The following is a 24,167-nucleotide window of genomic DNA, read 5'->3' on the forward strand; positions in this document are numbered from 1 at the left end:
GGGTACCAAAATATTTCTGAAGCATTGAAGGTCCCCCAAGAACACAGTGGCCTCCATCATTCTTAAATGGAAGAAGTTTGGAACCACAAAGACTCTTCCTAGAACTGGCCGCCCGGCCAAACTGAGAAATCGGGGGAGAAAGATCTAGGTCAGGGAGGTGACCAAGAACCCAATGGTTACTCTGACAAAGCTCCAGAGTTGCTCTGTGGAAATGGGAGAATCTTCCAGAAGGACAACCATCTCTTCAGCACTCCACCAATCAAATCAGGCTTTTATGGTAGAGTGGCCAGACGGAAGCCATTCCTTTGTAAAACGCACATGACAGCCCTCTTGGAGTTTGCCAAAAGGCACCTAAAGGATTCTCCGACCATATGAAACAAGGTTCTCTGTTCTGATGAAACCAAGATTGAACTCTTTGGCCTGAATGCCAAGCATCACGACTGGAGGACACCTGGCACCATCCTTATGGTGAGCATGCTGTGGGGATGTTTTTCAGCGGCAGGGACTGGCAGAAGAGTCAGGATCGAGGGAAGATGAACGGTGCAAAGTACAGAGAGATCCTTGATGAAAACCTGCTACAGAGCGCTGAGGACCTCAGACTGGGGCAAAGGTTCACCTTCCAGCAGGACAACGACTCTAAGTACACAGCAAAGACAATGCAGGAGTGGCTTCGGGACAAGTCTCTGAATGTCCTTGAGTGGCCCAGCCAGAGAGCCTGCTCCCCATCTAACCTGATAGAGTTTGACAGGATCTGCAAAGAAGAATGGGAGAAACTCCCCAAATACAGGTGTGATACCCAAGAAGCGTCATACCCAGCGTCATACCCAAGAAGACTCGAGGCGGTAATTTTTTGCCAAAGGTGCTTGAACTAAGTACTGAGTAAAGGGTTTTTTATTTATTTTGCTATTTTATCGTTCTAGAATAAGTCTGTGGAAAAAGTCAAGTGGTCTGAATATAGTGAATTTCTGGATCGTATTTCCACAATGGGTTTGGAATAATATTGTGAAAATTATGATACTGCCCTTTTAGTGTAAGAACTGTTTGAAAATAATGCCTGATATTTCCACATGTTGGTGGGATGGAGTTTTATGCCTGCCTGTTGACCGGTCTCTTAATTAATTACATGAGTTAATAAACCAATAAGAAAGAGTTCCAAACTTCTCTGCCAATAACCGGTGGTTTTCAGTTTTTTTCTCCCAAATTTTTGATTGAGATATTGCTATGTGCTAAGAAGCTACTGATATTGAGATAAAAACATCTGAATTGGACCTTTAATGGGGGGCGGCAGGGTAGCCTAGTGGTTAGAGCATTGAAAGGTTGCAAGTTCAAATCCCCGAGCTGACAAGGTACAAAATCTGTCGTTCTGCCCCTGAACAGGCAGTTAACCCACTGTTCCTAGGCCGTCATTGAAAATAAGAATTTGTTCTTAACTGACTTGCCTAGTAAAATAAAGGTAAAATAAAAAATGCATAGGCTACCTTCAAGTTTATTTGCAAATGTACCTGCTAGATGTTGCATATGGTTCTCTCACCTCAAGTTAAATATATCCCACCCCAGGATTGAGAAAAAATGTAAAGTGTTGGTCCCATGTTCATGTCATGCACAAAAAGCTTATTTTGCTAAAATGTGCACAAATTTGTTTACATTCTTGTGAGCATTTGTCCTTTGCCAAGATAATCCATCCACCTAACAGGTGTGGCATATCAAGAAGCTGATAAAACAGCATGATCATTACACAGGTGCACCTTGTGCTCAGGACAATAAAAGGCCACTCTGAAATGTGCAGTTTTGTCACACAACACAATGCCACAGATGTCTCAAGTTTTGAGGGAGCATGTAACTGTCATGCTGACTGCATGTCCACCAGAGTTGTTGCCTGATAATTGAATGTTCATTTCTCTACCATAAGCTGCATCCACAGAAGAGTATTTCTGTATGTAATAAGGCCCTTTTGAGTGGGAAAAAATAATTCTGATTGGCTGGGCCTGGCTCCCCAGTGGGTGGGCCTATGCTCTCCAAGGCCCACCCATGGCTGCACCCCTGCCCGTCATGTGAAATCCATAGATTAGAGACTAATGAATTTCTTTCAATTGACTTATTTCCTAATATAAACTGTAACTCAGTAAAAACGTAATTGTTACATTTATATTTTTGTTTCTGTATATTAAGGTGGTGTGAAAAACTTTCATACTTTATTTCCTTGTTACAAACACAAACAACCCAGCCCAAAAAATGTGGTTGCGTTTTCACTCAGAGAGGACTTTTAACAAAGGCTCCTTTTATCCGACTTCATCGTCCTCGTTGTTATATTGTGAAACCACCAGCTACATCAGATAAGCTAAAAATAGTGGTTATATGAACACTCACAAAGCAGGTTGAAAGTTAGTGACAGGAAACCATGTGATGTTGAGAAGCAGCTGTCACAAATAACATAAGTAACTACACAGTCAGTCACTGCGTAGTTACAAAGATCGAAAAGTAATTTCAGTCAGGTTCATTGTGGGGTGAAAATTAAATAACAGCTCAATGTTTATTGAATTATTTGGGTTGTTTACAAAATGTGTCAGTACAGTCACAGTATCAATAGTATTATAAAGCATTCAAAAGTGCAGGTAGGTTGCCTAGCTGTTAAGAAGACAAAAAGGACACTGGTTCGAACCCACAAACTGACTAGGTGAAAACTCTGTCGATGTGCTCTTGAGCAAATTGCTCCTGTAAGTCACTCTGGATAAGTGTCTGCTAAATGACTAAAATGTCAAAAGTGCCTGCCTTTTAGCATGTAATGAAATGAAACATCATAGAGAGCATGAGAGGGGAGAGGGGATTATTTTACAAAAAAATAAACAGAAAAATAAACACTGTTTTCATCATTTGTAGCTGAGTCCAGACTGGCTTATGTGGCAGAACAGTGTCACGGAAAAACACATGCCCAGGACCTACCAACATAGAAAAAAAATTGATGTGTTAGCCTACATGGTGTTCTGGTGGAGATTTCATTTCCATCTAATACATGTTTAAAAACTCATGCAACATCCTCCCAAATTGCCATACATAGTGCATGGGCTTATCTGGTCAAAATGAGTGCACAGTGCATTATATAGGGAATAGGGTGACATTTGGGACACAATACATATATCTTAGAAGCTATACATGATGATTGATACATATAGTTGACAGTTTATCATGGTCAGGAATAAGACATGTTTGTCATGTGAATGTGGATAAACCCTTCACTGACCCCCTGTATTAACAAGTATGGGAAGATGACCATACCTCAATAATGCAGAGCACAATCACAGCAACTCCAGTGGCTAGGAAGTTCCCCTCAAACCAGGCCTTCAATTTATTGTAACAACCCTGAGATGAAGAAGAGAAAACATTGCTGAGTGACAGCTATATTTTTTTTTACGCACAGTACCAGTCAAAAGTTTGGACACCTACTCATTACAGGGTTTTTCTTTATTTTTACTATTTTCTACATTGTAGAATAATAGTGAAGACATCAGAACTATTAAATAACACATATGGAATCATGTAGCCACCCTTTGCCTTGATGACAGCCTTGCACACGCTTGGCATTCTCTCAACTAGCTTCATGAGTTAGTCACCTGGAATGCTTTTCCAACAGGAGTTCCCACATATGCTAAGCATTTGTTGGGTGCTTTTCCTTCACTCTGCGGTTCAATTCATCCCAAACCACCTCAATTGGGTTGAGGTCGGGTGATTGTGGAGGCAAGGTCATCTGATGCAGCATTCCATCACTCTCCTTCTGACAGCGGATGCTTACAGTTAGAGAGGGAGATCACCTTCAGAGATTTTTGCAATTTGTTCCAGTCATTGGCAGCAGAGAACTGGAAGGAAAGGCGGCCAAAGGAAGTGTTGGCTTTGGGGATGACCAGTGAGATATACCTGCTGGAGTGCGTGCTACGGGTGGGTGTTGCTATGGTGACCAGTGAGCTGAGATAAGGTGGGGCTTTACCTAGCAAAGTCTTATAGATGACCTGGAGCCAGTGGGATTTGCAATGGATGTGTAGTGAGGGCCAGCCAACGAGAGTATAGAGGTCGCAGTGGTGGGTAGTATATGGGGCTTTGGTGATAAAATGAATGACACTGTGATAGACTCATCCAATTTTCTGAGTAGAGTGTTGGGAGTTATTTTGTAAATGACATTGCCGAAGTCAAGGATCTGTCGGATAGTCCGTTTTACAAGGGTATGTTTGGCAGCATGAGTGAAGGAGGCTTTGTTGCGAAATAGGAATCCGATTCTAGATTTTATTTTGGATTTGAGATGCTTAATGTGAGTCTGGAAGGAGAGATTACAGTCTAACCAGACACCTAGGTATTTGTAGTCGTCCACATATTCTAGGTCAGAACCGTCCAGAGTAGTGATGCTAGTCGGGCGGGAGTGTGTGGACAGCAATCAGTTGAAGAGCATGCATTTAGTTTTACTAGCATTTAAAAGCAGGAACGGAAGGAGTGTTGTATGGCATTGAAGCTCTTTTGGAGGTTTGTTAGCACTGTGTCCAAAGAAGGGCCAGATGTATACAGAATGGTGTCGTCTGTGTAGAGGTGGATCAGAGAATCACCAGCAGCAAGAGCAACATCATTGATATATACAGAGAAAATAGTCAGCCCGAGAATTGAGGTCTGTGGCACCCCCATAGAGACTGCCAGAGGTCTGGACAACAGGCCCTCCGATTTGACACACTGAACTCTATCTGAGAAGTAGTTGGTGAACCAGGCGAGGCAGTCATTTGAGAAGCTAAGGCTATTGAGTATGCCGATAAGAATGCGGTGATTGACAGAGTCGAAAGCCTTGGCCAGGTCAATGAAGACGGCTGCACAGTACTGTCTTTTATCGATGGCGGTTATGATATTGTTTAGGACCTTGAACATGACTGAGGTGCACCCGTGATCAGCTCGGAAACCAGATTGCATAGTGGAGAAGGTACGGTGGGATTCGAAATGGTTGTTTATTAACTTGGCTTTCAAAGATTTTAGAAAGGCAGAGTAGGATGCATATAGGTCTATAACAGTTTAGGTCTAAGTTGTCTCCCCCTTTGAAGAGGGGAAGACCATTATGTGGTACCATTCCATTTAAATTCCAGTCAACTCAGAAAGTAAACCAAAATTCTAATTCCAATTCAAAATGTTCATCATTGAAAAGCATTGAAGGGAATTGTAAATGGAATTTCAGTGTACTTCCTGAATTGACCCCAAGCCTGGCAGCATATCTCTTTCCAGTATACCGGCTGATTGATGTCGCATTGGGTCTTGGAGCAGCAGGACGCAGGCACTTTATCCTTCCAGTCACTTGAGTTATGGACCCCACAGCACTGGAACTACATGTATGTAATAGAATTAAACATGACAAAAGCAGTGTTATCAACACATGAAACAACATCACATTTCCACTCACTTTTGTTCACATGCCTGGGAGGGCTAAAGAGGGAATATACATGTTTCATTGTAAAGTCTCAGTGTCTCCGTATAAGACCTGGTCATATAGTACATAGGGTACCATTTGGGACGGACACTAAATGTCTCTTATATATATTTCACAGTACATGCTCACCATGGTCTGAATGATGTCCCAGTCGCCCTTGCTCATTGTTGAATTCCCACCTTGAGCTGATTCCCTGGACTTCTCCAGACTGTCTGTGAGATCCCTCTGTAGGAAGCTGTCAATCTAAGCACACACATTCATTACTTGGCAGTATGAACATCTCATAAAACACTACCTGATTATCTCCTGTCATCTTTGAGCTTTCCTCACAACAATGGCCCTCTATCAATCCCTGACGTTCCTCATGTAAATTAGTAATGTATTAAAGTTCTCTTCTTCACTTCAATTTCTGTCACCCCTCTCAAACCTCCTCCCAACATCCCAGTGCCCACGTCCCAGTGCCCATCTGCTATATCTTACCTTGCTCTCATATAAAAGCAGTAGAAAGGCTGCAGTCAGCTCCACCAACATCAGAATGAACAGCAGGATGAAAAACTGAAAATCAAGAAAGTATAAGTGTTTGTAAGTCATTTTAATTTAAGCAAAGACAGTGAATGATCCCCACCTGGGCAAAAACAGGTTGAATCAATGTTATTTCCACTTCATTTCAACCCCAAAATTCAATGTGATGACATTGAATCAATGTGGAAAACTGATTGGATTTGAAAAAAATAATCAACATTAGGGAATTTTGTCTTTTTTTCACCCAACTTTTAACTTAAATCCAACGACAGGGTGACATTGTTGGATGATTTCATGTTGAATTCATGTTAGACAACTCAACCAAATGTAAATCAAAACTAGATGTTGAACTGATGTCTGCCCAGTGGGATGAGACCAATGTCTCTAAAAAATATGAAATTATGTCAAATGTGAAACCTACAGTGACAAGGAGGCAGCGGTTCTCTTTCAGGGCCCCCAGGAACCCCAGGAAGGACACACAGGTCATGATGATGCCGGTGATGAAGAGCATGTTGGCAATGTTCAGGGAGGACAGGGATGGGATGAGAGACGACACCTTAGAGTTCATCATCATGAACACTCCAAAACCAAACCCTGCAGTTCCACAGATCTGACAAGAACCAAACACAACAGCATGTGTACAAAATACAGTACCAGTCAAAAGTTTGGACAAACCTACTCATTCAAGGGTTTTTCCTTTACTTTATGATTTTCTATATTTTAGAATAGTAGTGAAGACTTCCAAACTGTGAAATAACACATATGGAATAATGTAGTACCAAAAAACTGTTAAGCAAATCAAAATATATTTTATATTTGAGATTCCTCAAAGTAGCCACCCTTTGCCTTGATGTCAGCTTTGCACACTCTTGGCATTCTCTCAACCAGCTTCATGAGGTAGTCACCTGGAATGCATTTCAATTAACAGGTGTATCTTCTTTTCTTCTCAATGCGTTTGAGCCAATCAGTTGTGTTGTGACAAGGTAGGGGTGGTGTACAGAAGACAGGCCTATTTGGTAAAAGACCAAGTCCATATTATGGCAAGAACAGCTCAAATAAGCAAAGAGAAACAACAGTCCATCATTGCTTAAGACATGTGGGTCAGTCAATACGGAACTTTTCAAGAACTTTGAAAGCTTCTTCAAGTGCAGTCACAAAAACCATCAAGCGCTATGATGAAACTGCCTCCCATGAGGATCACCACAGGAAAGGAAGACCCAGAGTTACCTCTGATGCAGAGGATAAGTTCATTAAGAGTTACCAGCCTTAGAAATTGCAGCCCAAATAAATGCTTCACAAGAGGTCAAGTAACAGACACATCTCAAGATCAGCTGTTCAGAGGAGACTGCGTGAATCAGGCCTTCATGGTCGAATTGCTGAAAAGAAACCACTATTAATGGACACCAATAAGAAGAGACTTGCATGGGCCAAGAAACACGAGCAATGAACATTAGACTGGTGGAAATCTGTCCTTTGGTTTGATGAGTCCAAATGTCTGATTTTTTTGTTTCAACTGCCATGTCTTTGTGAGACGCAGAGTAGGTGAACGGATAATCTCTGGATGTGTGGTTCCCAGGAGGAGGTGTGATGGTGGTGTGGGTGTGCTATTTAGAATTCAAGGCACACTTAACCAGTATGGCTACCACAGCATTCTTTCAGCGATACACCATCCCATCTGATTTGCACTTAGTGGGAATATCATTTGTTTTTCAACAGGACAATGACCCAACAGACCTTCAGCTTGTGTAAAGGCTATTGACCAAGAAGGAGAGTGATGGAGCGCTGTATCAGATGACCTGGCCTCCACAATCACCCGACCTCAACCCAATTGAAATGGTTTCGGATGGGTTGGACCGCAGAGTGAAGGAAAAGCAGCCAACAATGGCTCAGCATATGTGGGAACTCCTTCAAGACCGTTGCAAAAGCCTTCCAGATGAAGCTGGTTGAGAAAATGTCGAGTGTGCAAAGCTCAAGGCAAAGGGGGGCTAATTGAAGAATCTCAAATATAAAATACATTTTGATTTGTTTAACAATTTTTTGGGTACTGCATGATTCCATATGTTATTTCATAGTTTTGATGTCTTATTTGTTATTATACAATGTAGAATAATCTGTGCAAATATATCCTCCGAACACTGGCTTCGAGGACATAATCACTTTAATACAACGGGTTACCAACATATTTTCATTAAAAACGTTATTTTGATGAATTTATTCATACTATTTCATCCTTACCAAAGATATAGTCCTGACACAAATCTAGGGTTGCTACCCAATTTATTTACCTTTATTTAACTAGGCAAGTCAGTTAAAAACAAATTCTTATTTTCAATGATGGCCTAGGAACAGTGGGTTAACTGCCTGTTCAGGGGCAGAACGACAGACCACACCATGTCAGTTCGGGGGTTTGAACTTGCAACCTTCTGGTTACTAGTCCAACGCTCTAACTACTAGGTTACCCTGCCGCCCAAGCTGGCTGGTCATTTGTTCTATCGTTTCGGGTGGCTAGAGACGCGACCCAGCCATCCAGTCATTTTGTTTTGTATCTATGGACGCAACCCAGTCGTTCAGTCTTTTTGTTCTGTATCTATGGACGCAACCCAGTCGTTTGTTGTAAATGTTCCATTGCCATACTGGCTGGTTCTGGTTCTTTTCCCTTGCTTACTAGCTAGCCAACTACGACTAACAATCACATCAAAAAGTGCATCCAGAATAACAGCAAAGAAACCGTATTTGCATTTGTTTAAGCTCTTTTCTAGTGACATTTATTTAAATACACAATAACAATGATCTAATGAGGCGCCATTTCACCTGGCATAGAAAATGTGCTCTCTCGTCAGGGCACTATTGTTCAAAGGAGCTGGCGAACAACAAGCTGGAAAGACTGCAAGCTAGCTGCATTTCGTTTCGTTTGACCTTTTTTCAATTGACATTTCTCTGTATATATCCATTAAATAAATATCGGCTGATTCATGATTTCAACTGGTTGAGAAACGCTGTCCGCCTGCCTGTCTCGTCACGGCACGTTCATTACTATGGGACAGCTGGAGATCGAATTTGAATATTGAAGCAACGTTGCAAATGTCGGAGAGACAGACAGCAAGTTGTATGCAAATCTCCGCTTTGAAAACCAAATGTTAGTCTAAAAAAAGTGGAACAGAGGAAATAGGCATTTTAAAGTCATAGATTTAGCCGGTGGTAAAGTGTGGAATAGACACCAGCTGTAATGCGGTTTTAACCAATCAGCATTCAGGATTAGACCCACTCGTTGTACAAATTGTGATAAATGGACACTGAAATATTGAACATGGTTTTTTTTATCTCATTGAGGGAAGGAAGGGTAGAAGGTAACAGATGGATGTTTGGGATACGTACAAAGCACAAGAAGTTAACCACACACATGGTGTATTTCAAGCACTTGAGGCAATTGTGAGCCATTTCCCAGAAGTGCGTTCAGACCTGAAAAAACAAAACAAGAGACAGATAAACACACAGTGTGCCAACAGATCAATGAAAAGCATGTCTTTAACACAGAAACCATCAGTGAAAACAGCAACATACATTTTTTTTAAACCTTTATTTTACTAGGCAAGTCAGTTAAGAACAAATCTTATTTTCAATGATGGCCTAGGAACAGTGGGTTCAGGGTTCAACTGCCTGTTCAGGGGCAGAGCAACAGATTTTTACATTGTCAGCTCAGGGATTCGAACTTGCAACCTTGCGGTTACTAGTCCAACGCTCTAACCACTAGGCTACCCTACCACCACAATAACACACAAATGCTCACTAAAGATTGTTTAAAAACTGTGAGGACACCTCTGAGTCAGATTTGTATTTTGATCATCCAAAGAAATTAGGAGGAGCATGGTACCATTGTCTGAGACTGAGTAGTGAGGCCATCAAGTGTCACACAGTATGAGGAAATGAGCCTGCTTTATCTGGTTTCCTGTGTATAATATTTCCTTTAAATTTACCCAGGGGACCAGGCTGGTTTTCATCATAGTTTTTACACTGATGTTAATTAAGACCAAGACAGCTTGATATCGATTTAGTCTTTGAGGAAATATCTGTGTAAGTAAACCAACATCATAACAATATTTTATTCATATGCAGGATGAATGTGGGTAGATTTGTACAGAAAAATAAGCATTTTGTGAGTATGGAAAGTTCTGGGATCTTTTAATTAATCTAATGAAACATGGGACCAACACTACATGTTGCGTTGATATTTTTGTTCAGTAATGTGTCCAACCCAATATCACCCTCATCATCTGAAACCAGGCTGTGTCTGTAATTGATAAACATATTGAAATGAAACTGTTTCAATGTCAAATTTTAAATGTACTTCATTTCCTCCTTGACATTCAAGCTAATTTCAATTACTGCCAAATGACCTCTAAGAGCCTAAGAAACCCCAAACTACCCTACCTTTCTTGTTATACCACATTTATAAAATGTCTTCAAATAGATGTTTTCAATCATACTGACAACATTACATTTTAGATTGTTCTCAGACAAGGTTTAATAATTTATAGTTAGTCTCTCTTTATATACCCATGACCAATGTTTCTTATCCCTTGGTTAGCTATGTCTATTAGATCAATAGACTCATGCAGTAAGTCACTCATAACAATCAAAATACAATCAAATGTCCTCCCTGTTTTATAACCAACAAAATATAACTTTCAATTAAAGATGATGACATTGAGACGTCATTAAATTCCTGTGAGAATGGTATCGATTGAGCTTTAGTGAATTAAGAAAATGTCAACCTTGTGCTTACCTTGTCAGTTGAAATGGTGATACAAGTGTGTAACTCAAGCACAATACCCACTACAATACATTGTTTAGAAGATGCACTGCTCCTTTCACTTTACCGTACTGGTACTTTACATTCTTATTAGACTCTGAAGGCAGTTCATTCTACTTCCTTATTCTGGGGCACACTGGGACAAATCTATACTGAGAACTTGTGCCGTGCATTTTAAACTAGCAAAAGGAAACACACAAGGTCAAAAGTTGTGGTAACCATGTTCTACCAGTGGAGGGGAATTTGGCACTTATGTTTTCAACTATAAATAACCAATGATCAAAAAATATTTTCTGAAGACTTTCAGTCATGCCTACTCTGTAAGAGTGAAAATGTGCTATGCACATCCACATTTTGAGAGGTAATCAATGGTTTAATACACAGGTAGGAGCAGTCAAAAATGTAGATTATTATTGTTTACATACATTTTTTTCTGTAAGTTTGAAACAACCCCTATAACATACATATATATTAGTCTCTCAGGTGAGATTCATCCAGAATGAAATCAAAACATGAAAATACAGAATGATACCTGAAAATGGCTCAGTCTCAATGGCAACTGTTCTTGTCAGATGCTTGGTCATTATGTTAAGTACACATAACATAACTTCTCTCAAAAAAGGTACCCGATTGCTTTGTGTTCTATTTACAGACAGTGAACGAGATCCTGTATTGCGTAATAAGCCAGTTGAAAGTCATGGGTTCTTCTTTTACTTGTAACCATATCCATTACGACTGAAGTGTCAGAAGACGGTGAAACACAGGAAAATCAACAGCAAACAGTAACAGAAACGTGTTTTGGATGCATAGTCAGGACATTTGAACTAAGACCACAGTCTTATAGACTAAGGAAGAGGAAACAGGCTAAGTAGAATGAAGAAGATGGTGAGAATCACATTGGCATCCTATTCCCTATTTATAGTGCGCTACTTTTGACCAGGATCAATAGGGCTTTAGTCAAAAGTAGTGTACTGTATTGGGAATAGGGTGCCGTTTGGGACACATGCATTGATCCAAATAAGTATAAGTGTAGAAAGTATACTGTACCTGCAGCAGAATGAACAGGGGGACGACACCTGCTCCAGTGCTGAGAAAGTTCCTCCCCAGTTCCTGAGCCTCATATGACAGCCCAGAAAGAGACAGAGGTTACGTTGTTGTGACTGTTGAACTATGTCACCTTCTGTTGGGCACACTACGAATCAACTGCAACCATGGTCCCGGTGAAGGTTGACGGACATGACACGGAAGCTCTATTAGACTCCGGAAGTATGGTTATGCTCGTAAACATGAGCCTGCTGAACCAGGAGACCGAACGGGGTAGGTGTACGGTAACACATAGCGGTATCCAACCGGATGGACCAACATCGTAACACCACAAGGGAGTTGCCAGATGATGGTGGATGCAAAACCAGAGTTGCCGGTACCTCCTAGTGGGATGGGATTGTCCGCTGTTTGCGGCACTATGGGGGCACGAGCTGAAGAAAAAGATACGAGCCGGCCGAAGGAGAGAGCGGCGACGACCCATCGCCTGTGCGGCCCAGAAGCAACCGGTTGACCAACCTTTATCTACGGGTCCAGAGTCAGAGGGGGTGCCGGAACCCAACCCCCGGGGAACAACTGGAGGAGGAACCCAGTCTCCCCCTCCTCAATTTCAAGGGTCCAGTCGAGACACCTGCTGGGGGCCAACTGAGGGGACAATTTGGGACGTTCCAGTGGTAGGATACAAACTTGAAAGCCGTCACAATCCAAGTGATAGTGGTGGATGGACAGCTACTTCCGGGGGTGAGTGACTGACAATACCCTAATTTCCAAATCAAGAATAACTTTTTGTATCAGGTGTCGCGCCAACAGGTGGAACTTTGAGAAGTATTGTTGCTGCCCAGACGGTACGTGGGAAGCGTTCTTCAGCTGGCCCACACCCACCTGTTGGGGGCGCATCTGGGCATGGAGAAAACCCGGGAATGAATCGCAGCCCGGGATGAGGAGGGCCGTGGAAGACTACTGTCGCAGCTGCCCGGAGTGTCAACTCACTGCCTCAAAAGCACACATCCGAAAACCTCTGGTCCCCCTACCTATCATTGGCGTGCCCTTTGAACGCATCGCCATGGACATAGTGGGACCCTGGTAAAAACAGCATGAGGACACGGTACATCCTGGTGATAGTAGATTATGCCCGGTATCCCGAGGCCATTCCCCTATGGGCTGCGGTATCCAAAGGAATCGCCTGGGAGCTGTTCCCAGGCATGTTCCCAGGCATCCCGAACGAGATCCTGACAGACCAAGGTACTGAGTTTATGTCCCGCCTAATGAAATAGTTGTGTGCTCTCCTGCAGATCAAGCAGATCCGGACCTTCGTTTTTCACACGCAGACGGATGGGCTCGTCAAGCACTTCAATAAAACGTTCAAACAAATGCTGCAGAAGGTCATCGAGCAGGACGGGAAGAACTGGGATCAGTTACTACCCCACCCAATGTTCTCAATCCGAGAAGTACCCCAGTCCTCCACTGGGTTTTCCCCTTTCGAACTCCTCTACGGAAGGAGGCCACGCGGCCTACTGGACCTCGCCAAGGAGGTGTGGGAAGCCCAACTTAACTTGTTATGGCTGGGGGCAGTATTGAGTAGCTTGGATGAATAAGGTGCCCAGAGTAAACTGTCTGCTACTCAGGCCCAGTTGCTAATATATGCATATTATGAGTAGATTTGGATTTAGATTTATTATTAGTAGATTTGGATAGAAGACAGTCTGAGGTTTCTAAAATATTGAATGATGTCTGTGAGTATAACAGAACTCATGTGGCAGGCAAAGACCTGAGACAAAATCCAACCAGGAAGTGGGAAATCTGAGGTTTGTAGTTTTTCAACTCATTCCCTAACAAATGCACAGTGTCTATGGGGTCAAACTGCACTTCCCAAGGCTTCCACTGGATGTCAACAGTCTTTAGAACCTTGTTTGATGCATCTACTGTGAAGTGGGGGCGAATGTGAGGGGAATGAGTCAAAGATCTGCCAGAGAGCCATGAGCTGGCCACGCGCATTCACGTGAGAGTTAGCTTGAGTTCCATTGCATTTCTGAAGACAAAGGAATTCTCCGGTTGGAACATTATTGAAGATTTATGTTAAAAACATCCTAAAGATTGATTCTATACATCGTTTGACATGTTTTTACGGACTGTAACGGAACTATTTGACTTTATGTCTGCTCCCAGTGATCACGTGTCATGATTTTGGATTACTGGGTAAACGAGAGAACAAAAAGGAGGTATTTGGACATAAATTATGGACATTATCGAACAAAACAAACATTTATTGTGGAACTGGGATTCCTGGGAGTGCATTGTGATGAAGATCATCAAAGGTAAGTGAATATTTATAATGCTATTTCTGACTTCTGTTGACTATACAACATGGCAGATATCTGCTTGGGTTGTTCTGGTCTCTGAGTGCAATACTCAGAGTATTGCATGGTGTGCTTTTTTGGTAAAGCTTTTTTGAAATTTGACACAGCGGTTGCATTAAGCAGCGTGGTAGAGCACGTGGAGATGATGAGGGAGCAGATGACAGCCATATGGCCAGTTGTGAGGGAACATATGGAGAAGGCCCAACGCGCCCAAGCCCAGGTCTACAATCGGGGAGCCCAGCCCAGAGAATTGTAGGTGGGAGACAGGGTGTTGGTCTTAATCCCCACAGATGAAAGTAAGTTCCTGGCAACACAGCAATTACCGCGTACGACAACCAGGGAGACGGAAACCCCAACAGATATACCATGTGAACCTGTTGAAGAAGTGGCACAATAGGACAGCCTTGTCCGTGTTATGGTCGGTCGGGACCCAGGACGCCAACTGTACCAGTGGTGGTCCCGAGCAACGAGGACCTTGACCCGGCCCAGAAGCAAGAGCTCAGGGAGCTCTTCGATCGGAACATGGTGGTGTTCTCCGAGAAGGGGAAACGGTACGAAAGAGGCCATATCAGATTCCGGAGGCCCGAAGGTAGGCAGTGAAACAAGAAGTGGAGGCTATGCTGAGGATGAGGGTCATTGATGAGTCCATGGTGCAGCCCCATCGTGTTGGTTCCCCATACCGGACGGTAGCCTCTGCTTCTGTAATGATTTCCGGGGTGTGAACGACATAAGCTTATTCGACGCAAACCCCATGCCGAGGGTGGACGAGCTCATCGACCGATTGGGAAAGGCCCGGGTACACCAGCAACCTTGACCTGACCAAAGGATATTGGCAGGTACCGTTGGCAGCCTCCTCCTGGGAGTAGACAGCGTTCTTGACACCAGGCGGTTTGTATCAGTACCAGGTGCTCCCGTTCGGTCTCCACGGAGTCCGCCCACATTCCAGCGACTGATGAACAGAGTGCTTTGACCCCACCAGCAGTACGCAGCAGCCTATCTGGATGATATCATCATCCACAGCCAAGGTTGGGATGAGCACCTGACGTGCCTCCAGGTGGTGCTGGACGTGCTCAGACAAGCCATATTGACCGCAAACCCCAAGAAATGCAAATTAGGGTTCGATGAGGTGGAGTACCTGGGGTATTTGATCGGACGGGGGAACGTCAAGCCCCATGAGAGGAAGGTTCACGCTGTATGTGAGTGGCCCGTTCCACGCACCAAGACGCAGGTCAATGCCTTCCTGGGACTGGCAGGATACTATAGCCGGTTTATCCCCAACTTTGCAGCTATAGCTTCCCTCCTCACCGATCTAACCAGGGCCCGCCTCCCGAAAACTGTGAATTGGACAGACGAGATAGGAGCGCCGTTCAGCCGTCTGAAGGTAGCGCTGTGCTCCCATCCGATTCTTGTAAAACCCAATTTCCAGATGCCGATGGTGGTCCAGACGGATGCATGTGATACGGGACTATGGGCCGTTCTGTCCCAGATACATGATGGGTAGGAGCACCCCATCATGTACATCAGCCGAAAGCTGATACCTAGAGGAAAAAAGTACTCTATTGTTGAGAAAGAGTGTCTAGCGATGAAGTGGGCGCTAGACACTCTCAAGTATTATCTGTTAGGTACCCACTTCACCCTGGTCACAGACCATGCTCCCCTGGTCTGGATGGCCAGGGGAAAGGACACAAACGATTGGGTCACCAGGTGGTTCTTGTCCCTTCAACGCTTCTCTTTTTCTGTTGTGCACAAGTCAGGGGCGATGCATGGAAACGCGGATGCCCTTTCGAGAAGGGAGACATGCGTGGCACTGAAGACAGTCCCCTCTCCGACAGAGCTAAGGGGGAGGGGTGGCCTACAGCAGGTCAGCCACCAGGAGGAGACTTGTCGAGGCCTGGTGACAGGCTGAGAATACATCATGAGGCGATGGCTCCATCTGCTGGACGTGCCAGGTCTCAACGGGCTCTCCGGCCAGAACTAATTGGGGCTGATTGGGAAGGGCTGAAGGGCTGATTGCTTACCAGTTGTGCAAGTCCCATAAAGCTGCCAGAAGGGCAGCAAACAGGGGAGAGAGTGTGGGAAGAAAGGACTCCCGTATAGTTGGGGACGGTTGCAGAGGTAACAGGAGTGAGTTCAGTTTTTGATCCCCACAGGATACAGCAAGACCCGGAGCCAAGAATACGGTATCCTGGAGAGGGTCTCATGAGGGAGACCTATTCTTTTCTTTTTGAACTATAATTTTTATAAACCCCTTTGAAACTGAGCTAAACCTACTCTGTCTGTGTCTGATCTGTGTAAACGTTTTGACCCAACTCCCTGGTCTGACACACTATGCATAGTCACTTTACCCATACCTACATGAACAGTGTCTTCGGAAAGAATTCAGACACCTTGACTTTTTCTACATTTTGTGATGTTACAGCCTTATTCTAAAATGTATTAAATAAATATAAAATCCCCAGGAATCTACACACAATACTTCATAATGACAAAGTGAAAACAGGTTTTTAGATTGTCTTGCTGATATATTAAAAACTAAAGAAAGAAATACCTTATTTACTTAAGTATGCAAACCCTTTGCTATGAGACTCAAAATGCATTTGATAATGTAGATTTATGATGTCACCAATCATTTCACATTTTAGAGATGATAAAGACTTCATAATAATGTCTAATCCAGCTTTACAGTAGGAAAGCAGCTGCTTCAAGTTACCATGACTACTCCTTAGGTATAATGGTTGAAGTGTTGACAAGACAGCACTGTTCCGTATGACAACCCAGCAGGGTGCCTGACCCAAGCTTATTTTTCATTTCATACACAATTTAAACTGAATCCAATTTATTGCATGATTTACCATTACAGAGCCATGACTGACAATATGCCACTAATTGTCAGAGCCTGTTGCAGTTTACTTTTCAAGTCTAGATTTACTTTATATAATCAGATCTTTTGTATTTCACTGAAACTTAAATGGTTGTGGTGATTTTAAGTGATATAACTTTCAAACATCTCATCAACAATCTATAATGAAAAAGGTCAATTGTCCTCATTATTATTTATTGTACAGTCGTGGCCAAAAGTTTTGAGAATGACAAGTTTGCTGCTTCAGTGTCTTTAGATATTTTTGTGAGATGTTACTATGGAATACTGAAGTATAATTACAAGCATTTCATAAGTGTCAAAGGCTTTTATTGACAATTACATGAAGAGAGTCAATATTTACAGTGTTAACCCTTCTTTTTCAAGACCTCTGCAATCCACCCTGGCATTCTGTCAATTAACTTCTGTGCCACATCCTGACTGGTGGCAGCCCATTCTTGAATAATCAATGCTTTGAGTTTGTCAGAATTTGTTGGTTTTTGTTTGTCCACCTGCCTCTTGAGGATTGACCACAAGTTCTCAATGGGATTAAGGTCTGGGGAGTTTCCTGGCCATGGACCCAAAATATCAATGTTTTGTTCCCCCGAGCCACTCAGTTATCACTTTTGCCTTATGGCAAGGTGCTCCATTATGCTGGAAAATGCATTGTTCATTGTTCCTGGATGGCTGAGAGAAGTTGCTCTTGGAGGATGTGTCAGTACCGTTCTTTATTCATGGCTGTGCTCTTAGGCAAAATTGTGAGTGAGCCCACTCCCTTGGCTGAGAAGCAACCCCACACATGAATGGTCTCACGATGCTTTACTGTTGGCATGACACAGGACTGATGGTAGAGCTCACCTTGTCTTCTCCAGACAAGCTTTTTCCGGATGCCCCAAACAATCGGAAAGGGGATTCATCAGAGAAAATGACTTTACCCCAGTCCTCAGCAGTCCAATCCTTGTACCTTTTGCAGAATATCAGTCTGACCCTGAAGTTTTTCCTGGTGAGAAGTGGCTTCTTTGGTGCCCTTCTTGACACCAGGCCATCCTCCAAAAGTCTTTGCCTCACTGTGCGTGTAGATGCACTTGCACCTGCCTGCTGCCATTCCTGAGCAAGCTCTGTGCTGATGGTGCCCCGATCCCACAGCTGAATCAACTTTAGGAGACAGTCCTGGCGCTTGCTGGACTTTCTTGGGCGCCCAGAATCCTTCTTCACAACAATTGAACCGCTCTCCTTGAAGTTCTTGATGATCTGATAAATGGTTGATTTAGGTGCAATCTTACTGGCGGCAATATCCTTGCCTTTAAAGCCCTTTTTGTGCAAAGCAATGATGATTGCGCGTGTTTCCTTGCAGGTAACCATGGTTGACAGAGGAAGAACAATGATTCCAAGCACCACCCTCCTTTTGAAGCTTCCAGTCTGTTATTCGAACTCAATCAGCATGACAGAGTGATCTCCAGCCTTGTCCTCATCAACACTCACACCTGTGTTAATGAGAGAATCACTGACATGATGTCAGCTGGTCCTTGTGACAGGGCTGAAATGCAGTGGAAAAGTTTATGGAGGATTCAGATCATTTGCATGACAAAGAGGGACTTTGCAATTAATTGCAATTCATCTGATCACTCTTCATAACATTCTGGAGTAAATGCAAATTGCCATCATACAAACTGTGGCAGCAGCCTTTGTGAAAATTAATATTTTTGTCATTCTCAAAACTTTTGGCCACGACTGTACTACTGTTGTTTCAGCTGTGTCTGAAACAAAACAAAAATATAATAAAAATTATAATATAAATTATAATATCTCAGTAAAATCTACTGTAAAAACTAAAAATCACTGAAGAGGACACGGTACCGTACAAACAAATCGATACAAATTAGACCACAATGTTCCCTCAGTTAAAACAGCAGATATAATTCCTGGGTACCACTATACTTTTGGGTGTTGACTGTTGACAGGTAAGGGCTGGAGGTGACATAAGACAAGAGAGAAAGAAGAATCAAAGGGAACTCTGCAGGACAATATTTGTTGTCAGACACCTAAGTGAAATAAATACTTCACAGTAGAGTCGCCCCTCTATACACAGAATCACAATGTTTGAAGTTACAAGTAAATGCCAGAGCAATGAATAGAGCTCAAAGCCAATCATATGCAAGGACCTATACATTCACAGAGTGGGTGGAGTCCCTTTCACCTGATCTTCTACTATTAACATTTTAGTTATTTAGCATACACTCTAATACAGAGGAATTAGCGCCTTGCTAAAGGGTACACCGAAAGATATTTCACTGGGATTTGAAACAGTGAGCTTTCCGTTACTGGCCCAAAGCTCTTAACCACTAAGCTATCTGCCGCTCAAACATAAACACCAGTCATCTTCACCTCCTGGCCTACTTTGTTTACAGTATTGAGTAATTACCAATGTTAAACAGTCCAATGTTTATCTATCAGGCTTGGGGACAATTCCATTTAAATTCTAGTCAATTCAGGAAGTACACTAGCGTTCCAATTTCAAACCTCTTCAATAGCTAGGTTTCCATCCAGTTGCGACAGATTTTCATGAAAATATTCTAAAATCCGCATAAAGAAAATATGCGCATTGTCCCTCCAGTTGTATTTTCCACCAAACTGACTTGTCGCAGATAAAAATCAGTGTGTGATGACTAGTGCACAACAACAAAAAATGTGCTTACATTTTCATGTTCTGAATAAAAATCGAATGTTCACTGTGTTTCCCCTTTTCAACTCTATGGATAGTTTTGTTACAAAAACTGTTGCGTTAAATAGCAAATGTGCCTAATCTGGCACATCTGCTCTAGCCAACAGCTAGGAGACAGTGCGGGACAGTGCGGGAAGGCTAGTCTACATGATGAGATTATGGAAAAGAGTGAGAATGTTTTAAATGTATTTGTCAAAACAGAAGACAAGCATTGGGATCACCATGTCACCAGAATAAGACCCTTGACATTTATTGGAAAGGAGCATCAAGCTCATACCATGCACTTTCACCACCTTGAGAACTTCATCATCTGTCGCCTAATTTAACCGGCATGGTTTCCCGATTCGCAGTGGGAGGACCAAATCAAATCTTATTGGTCACATACGCATGGTTAGTAGATGTTAATGTGAGTGTAGCGAAATGCTTGTGCTTCTAGTTCCGACAGTGCAGTAATATATACCAAGTAATCTAGCAAATTCACAACGACTACCTTATAGACACAATGTAAGGGGATGGAATAAGAATATGTACATATCAATATATGGATGAGATATGAGATATGTGTCAGGATTTGGCCAGGGTTGTTCCAGTTGTTGGTCACTAGATGCCCCCATTGTGCTTTTTGTCCTTATGTTTTTCCCTTGTTCCCCATTATTATTTGCACCTGTGTCTCGTTTCCCCTGAGTGTATTTAAACCCTTAGTTTCCCTCTGTTCTGTGCTCTGTGTTTGTATGTTAGCACCCTGCCCTAGTGTTCTGTGTGCTCTTGTCGATTCCGGGTGACGTTCTTGTGGTATTCTGTTTTTTGTTTTTGTTTATTTTTGGTGAGTTTCTTTTGAGTTCTTTTGTGTTTTACCTACCACCTTTTGGATTTGCCATTTTTGTATTTTAGGATTTTTTCTTTATTAAATACACCGTCTTAAGTACTGCTGTGTCTGCCTCATCTTCTGGGTTCTGCTGTCTATTCGTGGCTCAGTTGGTTAAGTGACTGTTTCTCACTCCGGAGACCCAGGTTCGAAACCGGGTCCTGACAGAAACACAGAGCCAAAATGAACCCAGAGGCAGCCAGTTCCCAGGACCTTTTTGCCACGCTGTCCCACCACCAGGAGACTGTCCAACGCCACGAAGCCGCCCTGGTTCAGCAAGAGGCCTTAATGGCTAGACATTCTCATCTTCTGTCGGAGATGCTGACTTCCATTAAGCAAATATCTGATCGACTTACCCCGGCAACAGTTCCCGTCCCAGTACCTCAAGTTCACGTACCCATGGCAGTTAACCCCCTGGCTGAACCTCGTCTTCCACCTCCCCAACGGTTCTCAGGTGATCCAAGTGCTTGTAAAGGGTTTCTCACTCAATGTTCTCTCTCCTTTGAGCTGCAACCCTCGTCGTTTCCCACCGACCGGTCTAAGATCGCATATATCATCACCCTGCTGTCGGAAAAAGCCCTGGCCTGGGCTACTGCTGTGTGGGATGCCCATAGTTCCTGCTGTGCCAGCTACTCTGCCTTTGCTGAGGAATTCAAACGAGTGTTTCAAGGCCCAAGCAGTGGTTCTGACTCAGCCAAACAGCTCCTGACTCTCCATCAAGGTTGGCGCAACGTGACGGACTATGCCATCCAGTTCCGCACGGTGGCAGCAGCGAGTGGCTGGAACAACGAGGCGCTCACGGTGTGCTTTCTGAAAGGCCTTTCCGACACTATCCAAGATGAACTGGCCACTCGGGAACCACCGGACAATCTCGAGTCCCTGATCAAGTTGGCCTCACGCATTGACCAGCGTCTGAGAGAGAGAGAACTCAACCGTAGACCTCTAGCTCCTATCAGTCCCAGCTCCGAGTCCCCACCTTTATCATCACTGGCTCCACCGGAACCCATGCAGATTGGACGCATCTCCCAGGCTGAGAGAGACCGCCGGATGAGGGAGCGACGCTGTCTATATTGCGGCAAACCGGGCCATTTCCGTTCCACGTGTCCCGGGCTCCAGGGAAACGCTCTGTCCCGTACAGACCGGGGGAACTGTAACGGGAAACATAACCTCCTCCCATCCGTCCAACTCCCGTCTGCTCATTCCAGTCACCCTCTCCTGGGACAACCACAAGCTTCACCTTCAAGCCTTGGTAGACTCTGGAGCCGCAGGTAACTTCATGGATGGTGTCTGGGCGAAGGAGAATGGCGTTCCCTCTGAACCTCTAAGTGACCCCATGAGGGTTACTACATTGGATGGAAGCCCTTTGGGATCTGGACTTGTCACTCATGTCACTACCTCCTTGAGACTTTCAGTTTCACAACACCAGGAATTGATGAACTTTCATTTGATCTCCTGTTCCGAGTTCCCTCTCGTCCTTGGATACCCCTGGCTTCACAGCCATAACCCTCACATCGACTGGTCTGTGGGCACTATCAAGCAGTGGGGTCCTACGTGCCAAGCTACTTGTATTTTCCAGAATTCCCCGAGTTCTACTCCCGAGTCTTTAGAATCCATCGACCTGACCCGAGTTCCCGAGTGTTACCATGACCTCAAACTGGTGTTTAGCAAACAGAGGGCCACCATGCTACCACCCCATAGATCTTACGATTGCCCCATCGACCTGTTTCCGGGCACTTGCCCCCCCAGGGGTCGGATCTTTTCCCTATCTCCACCCGAACGAGCTGCTATGGATACCTACATCAAGGACTCTCTGGAAGCAGGCCTCATGCGTCCATCAACCTCCCCGGCGGGAGCAGGGTTTTTCTTTGTGGCCAAGAAAGACGGTGGGTTACGTCCTTGCATCGACTACCGGGGACTCAATGACATAACCGTCCGTAACCGTTACCCGCTACCCAATATGGCCACAGCCTTCGAGCTGCTCCAGGAAGCAGTTGTTTTCACTAAGCTTGACCTGCGGAACGCATACCATCTTGTGCGGATCAGACCTGGTGACGAGTGGAAGACCGCTTTCAACACGCCTACTGGTCACTATGAATACTTGGTGATGCCCTTCGGCCTGACCAACGCCCCAGCGGTGTTCCAAGCGCTCATAAACGATGTGCTTAGGGATATGCTTAACATATTTGTGTTCGTTTACTTGGATGACATCCTCATCTTTTCGAGCTCCCTTCAAGAACACACTAAGCATGTCAGACAAGTACTCAAACGCCTCCTGGACAGCCATCTGTACGTTAAGCCGGAAAAATGTGAATTCCATTCATCCCGAGTACAATTCCTGGGATTTGTAGTGGAACCCGGTCGAATCCAAATGGACCCTAGGAAGGTAGGGGCGGTAGCGGATTGGCCCACCCCCAAATCCGTTAAGGATGTTCAGCGTTTCCTGGGCTTCACAAACTTTTACCGCAAGTTCATCAAGAACTTCAGTTTGGTGGCAGCTCCTCTCTCAGCTTTAACCAAAGGTGGCAATGCAAGGTTTTTTTGGGGAAGAGAAGCTGAGACGGCCTTCCAAGGACTCAAGCAGCGCATCCTCTCTGCTCCCATCCTGATACTACCGACTACGGATGAACCATTTGTGGTGGAGGTAGACGCATCAGAGGTTGGTGTCGGAGCTGTCCTGTCTCAGAGGGGTGAAGACAAGAAGCTTCATCCGTGCGCTTTCTTCTCACACCGGCTTACCCCGACTGAGAGGAACTACGATGTGGGGGATCGTGAACTCCTAGCGGTTAAGATGGCATTGAAGGAATGGAGACACTGGCTCGAGGGGGCTTCTCACCCGTTTCAAGTGCTTACGGACCACAAAAATCTGGAGTATATCCAGCAGGCGAAGCGATTGAACTCTAGACAAGCTAGATGGTCTCTTTTCTTCAATCGATTCCAGTTTATCCTCACCTATCGGCCCGGGTCGAAGAATCTCAAACCGGATGCCCTGTCCCGAGTCTACGCTCCTGCCATTCGAGATGACACGGACATGCCTGTCCTTCCTGCTGCTAAGATTGTGGCTCCGATCTCGTGGCAAGTTGAGGATACCGTGAGACGTGCTCAAGCTAGCGAACCGGACCCTAAAGGAGGCCCTGCCAATCGGTTGTTTGTCCCCAAGGCAGTGAGGACTCAGGTCCTTCTGTGGGGGCACTCCTCTCGCCTCACCTGTCATCCGGGCGTAGGTCGCACCTTGGAGTTCATCCAGCGTAAGTTCTGGTGGCCTACCATAAGAGAAGACGTTGCCACTTTCGTCAATGCCTGCCCCGTGTGCTGCCAGGGCAAATCTTCTCACCTCCGCCCTCAAGGACTCCTTCACCCTTTACCTGTTCCCCACAGACCCTGGTCCCATATCTCATTGGACTTTATTACTGGACTTCCTCCATCTCATGGCAATACTACTATCCTAGTCATAATCGACAGGTTTTCAAAGGCGGCCAGGTTCGTCCCTCTGACTAAGTTACCTTCTGCCAAGGAAACGGCTGAGTTGGTAATTAATCATGTGTTCCGA

General features: G+C 44.2%; 1 protein-coding gene across 2 annotated transcripts; it reads right to left on the minus strand.

Moving 5' to 3' along the window:
* Positions 1-2,497: 2,497 nt before the first annotated feature.
* Positions 2,498-11,417, minus strand: LOC135513874 (leukocyte surface antigen CD53-like). 2 transcript variants are annotated; one of them, XM_064936856.1, is made up of 8 exons: positions 11,311-11,417; positions 9,344-9,427; positions 6,390-6,578; positions 5,927-6,001; positions 5,576-5,689; positions 5,250-5,342; positions 3,274-3,357; positions 2,498-2,936 (listed from the first exon to the last, which is right to left on the minus strand). In XM_064936856.1, exons 2-8 carry the CDS (start codon positions 9,404-9,406, stop codon positions 2,868-2,870), a joined length of 687 nt encoding a protein of 228 aa, XP_064792928.1. In that variant the 5' UTR covers positions 9,407-9,427; positions 11,311-11,417; the 3' UTR covers positions 2,498-2,867. The 2 variants fall into 2 exon arrangements, with proteins under 2 accessions (XP_064792928.1, XP_064792927.1); XM_064936855.1 differs by lacking the exon at positions 11,311-11,417 and adding an exon at positions 10,752-10,926.
* Positions 11,418-24,167: the final 12,750 nt, after the last annotated feature.

This window comes from Oncorhynchus masou, chromosome 25 (genome assembly GCF_036934945.1).
Source record: "Oncorhynchus masou masou isolate Uvic2021 chromosome 25, UVic_Omas_1.1, whole genome shotgun sequence".
Lineage (NCBI taxonomy): Eukaryota > Metazoa > Chordata > Actinopteri > Salmoniformes > Salmonidae > Oncorhynchus > Oncorhynchus masou.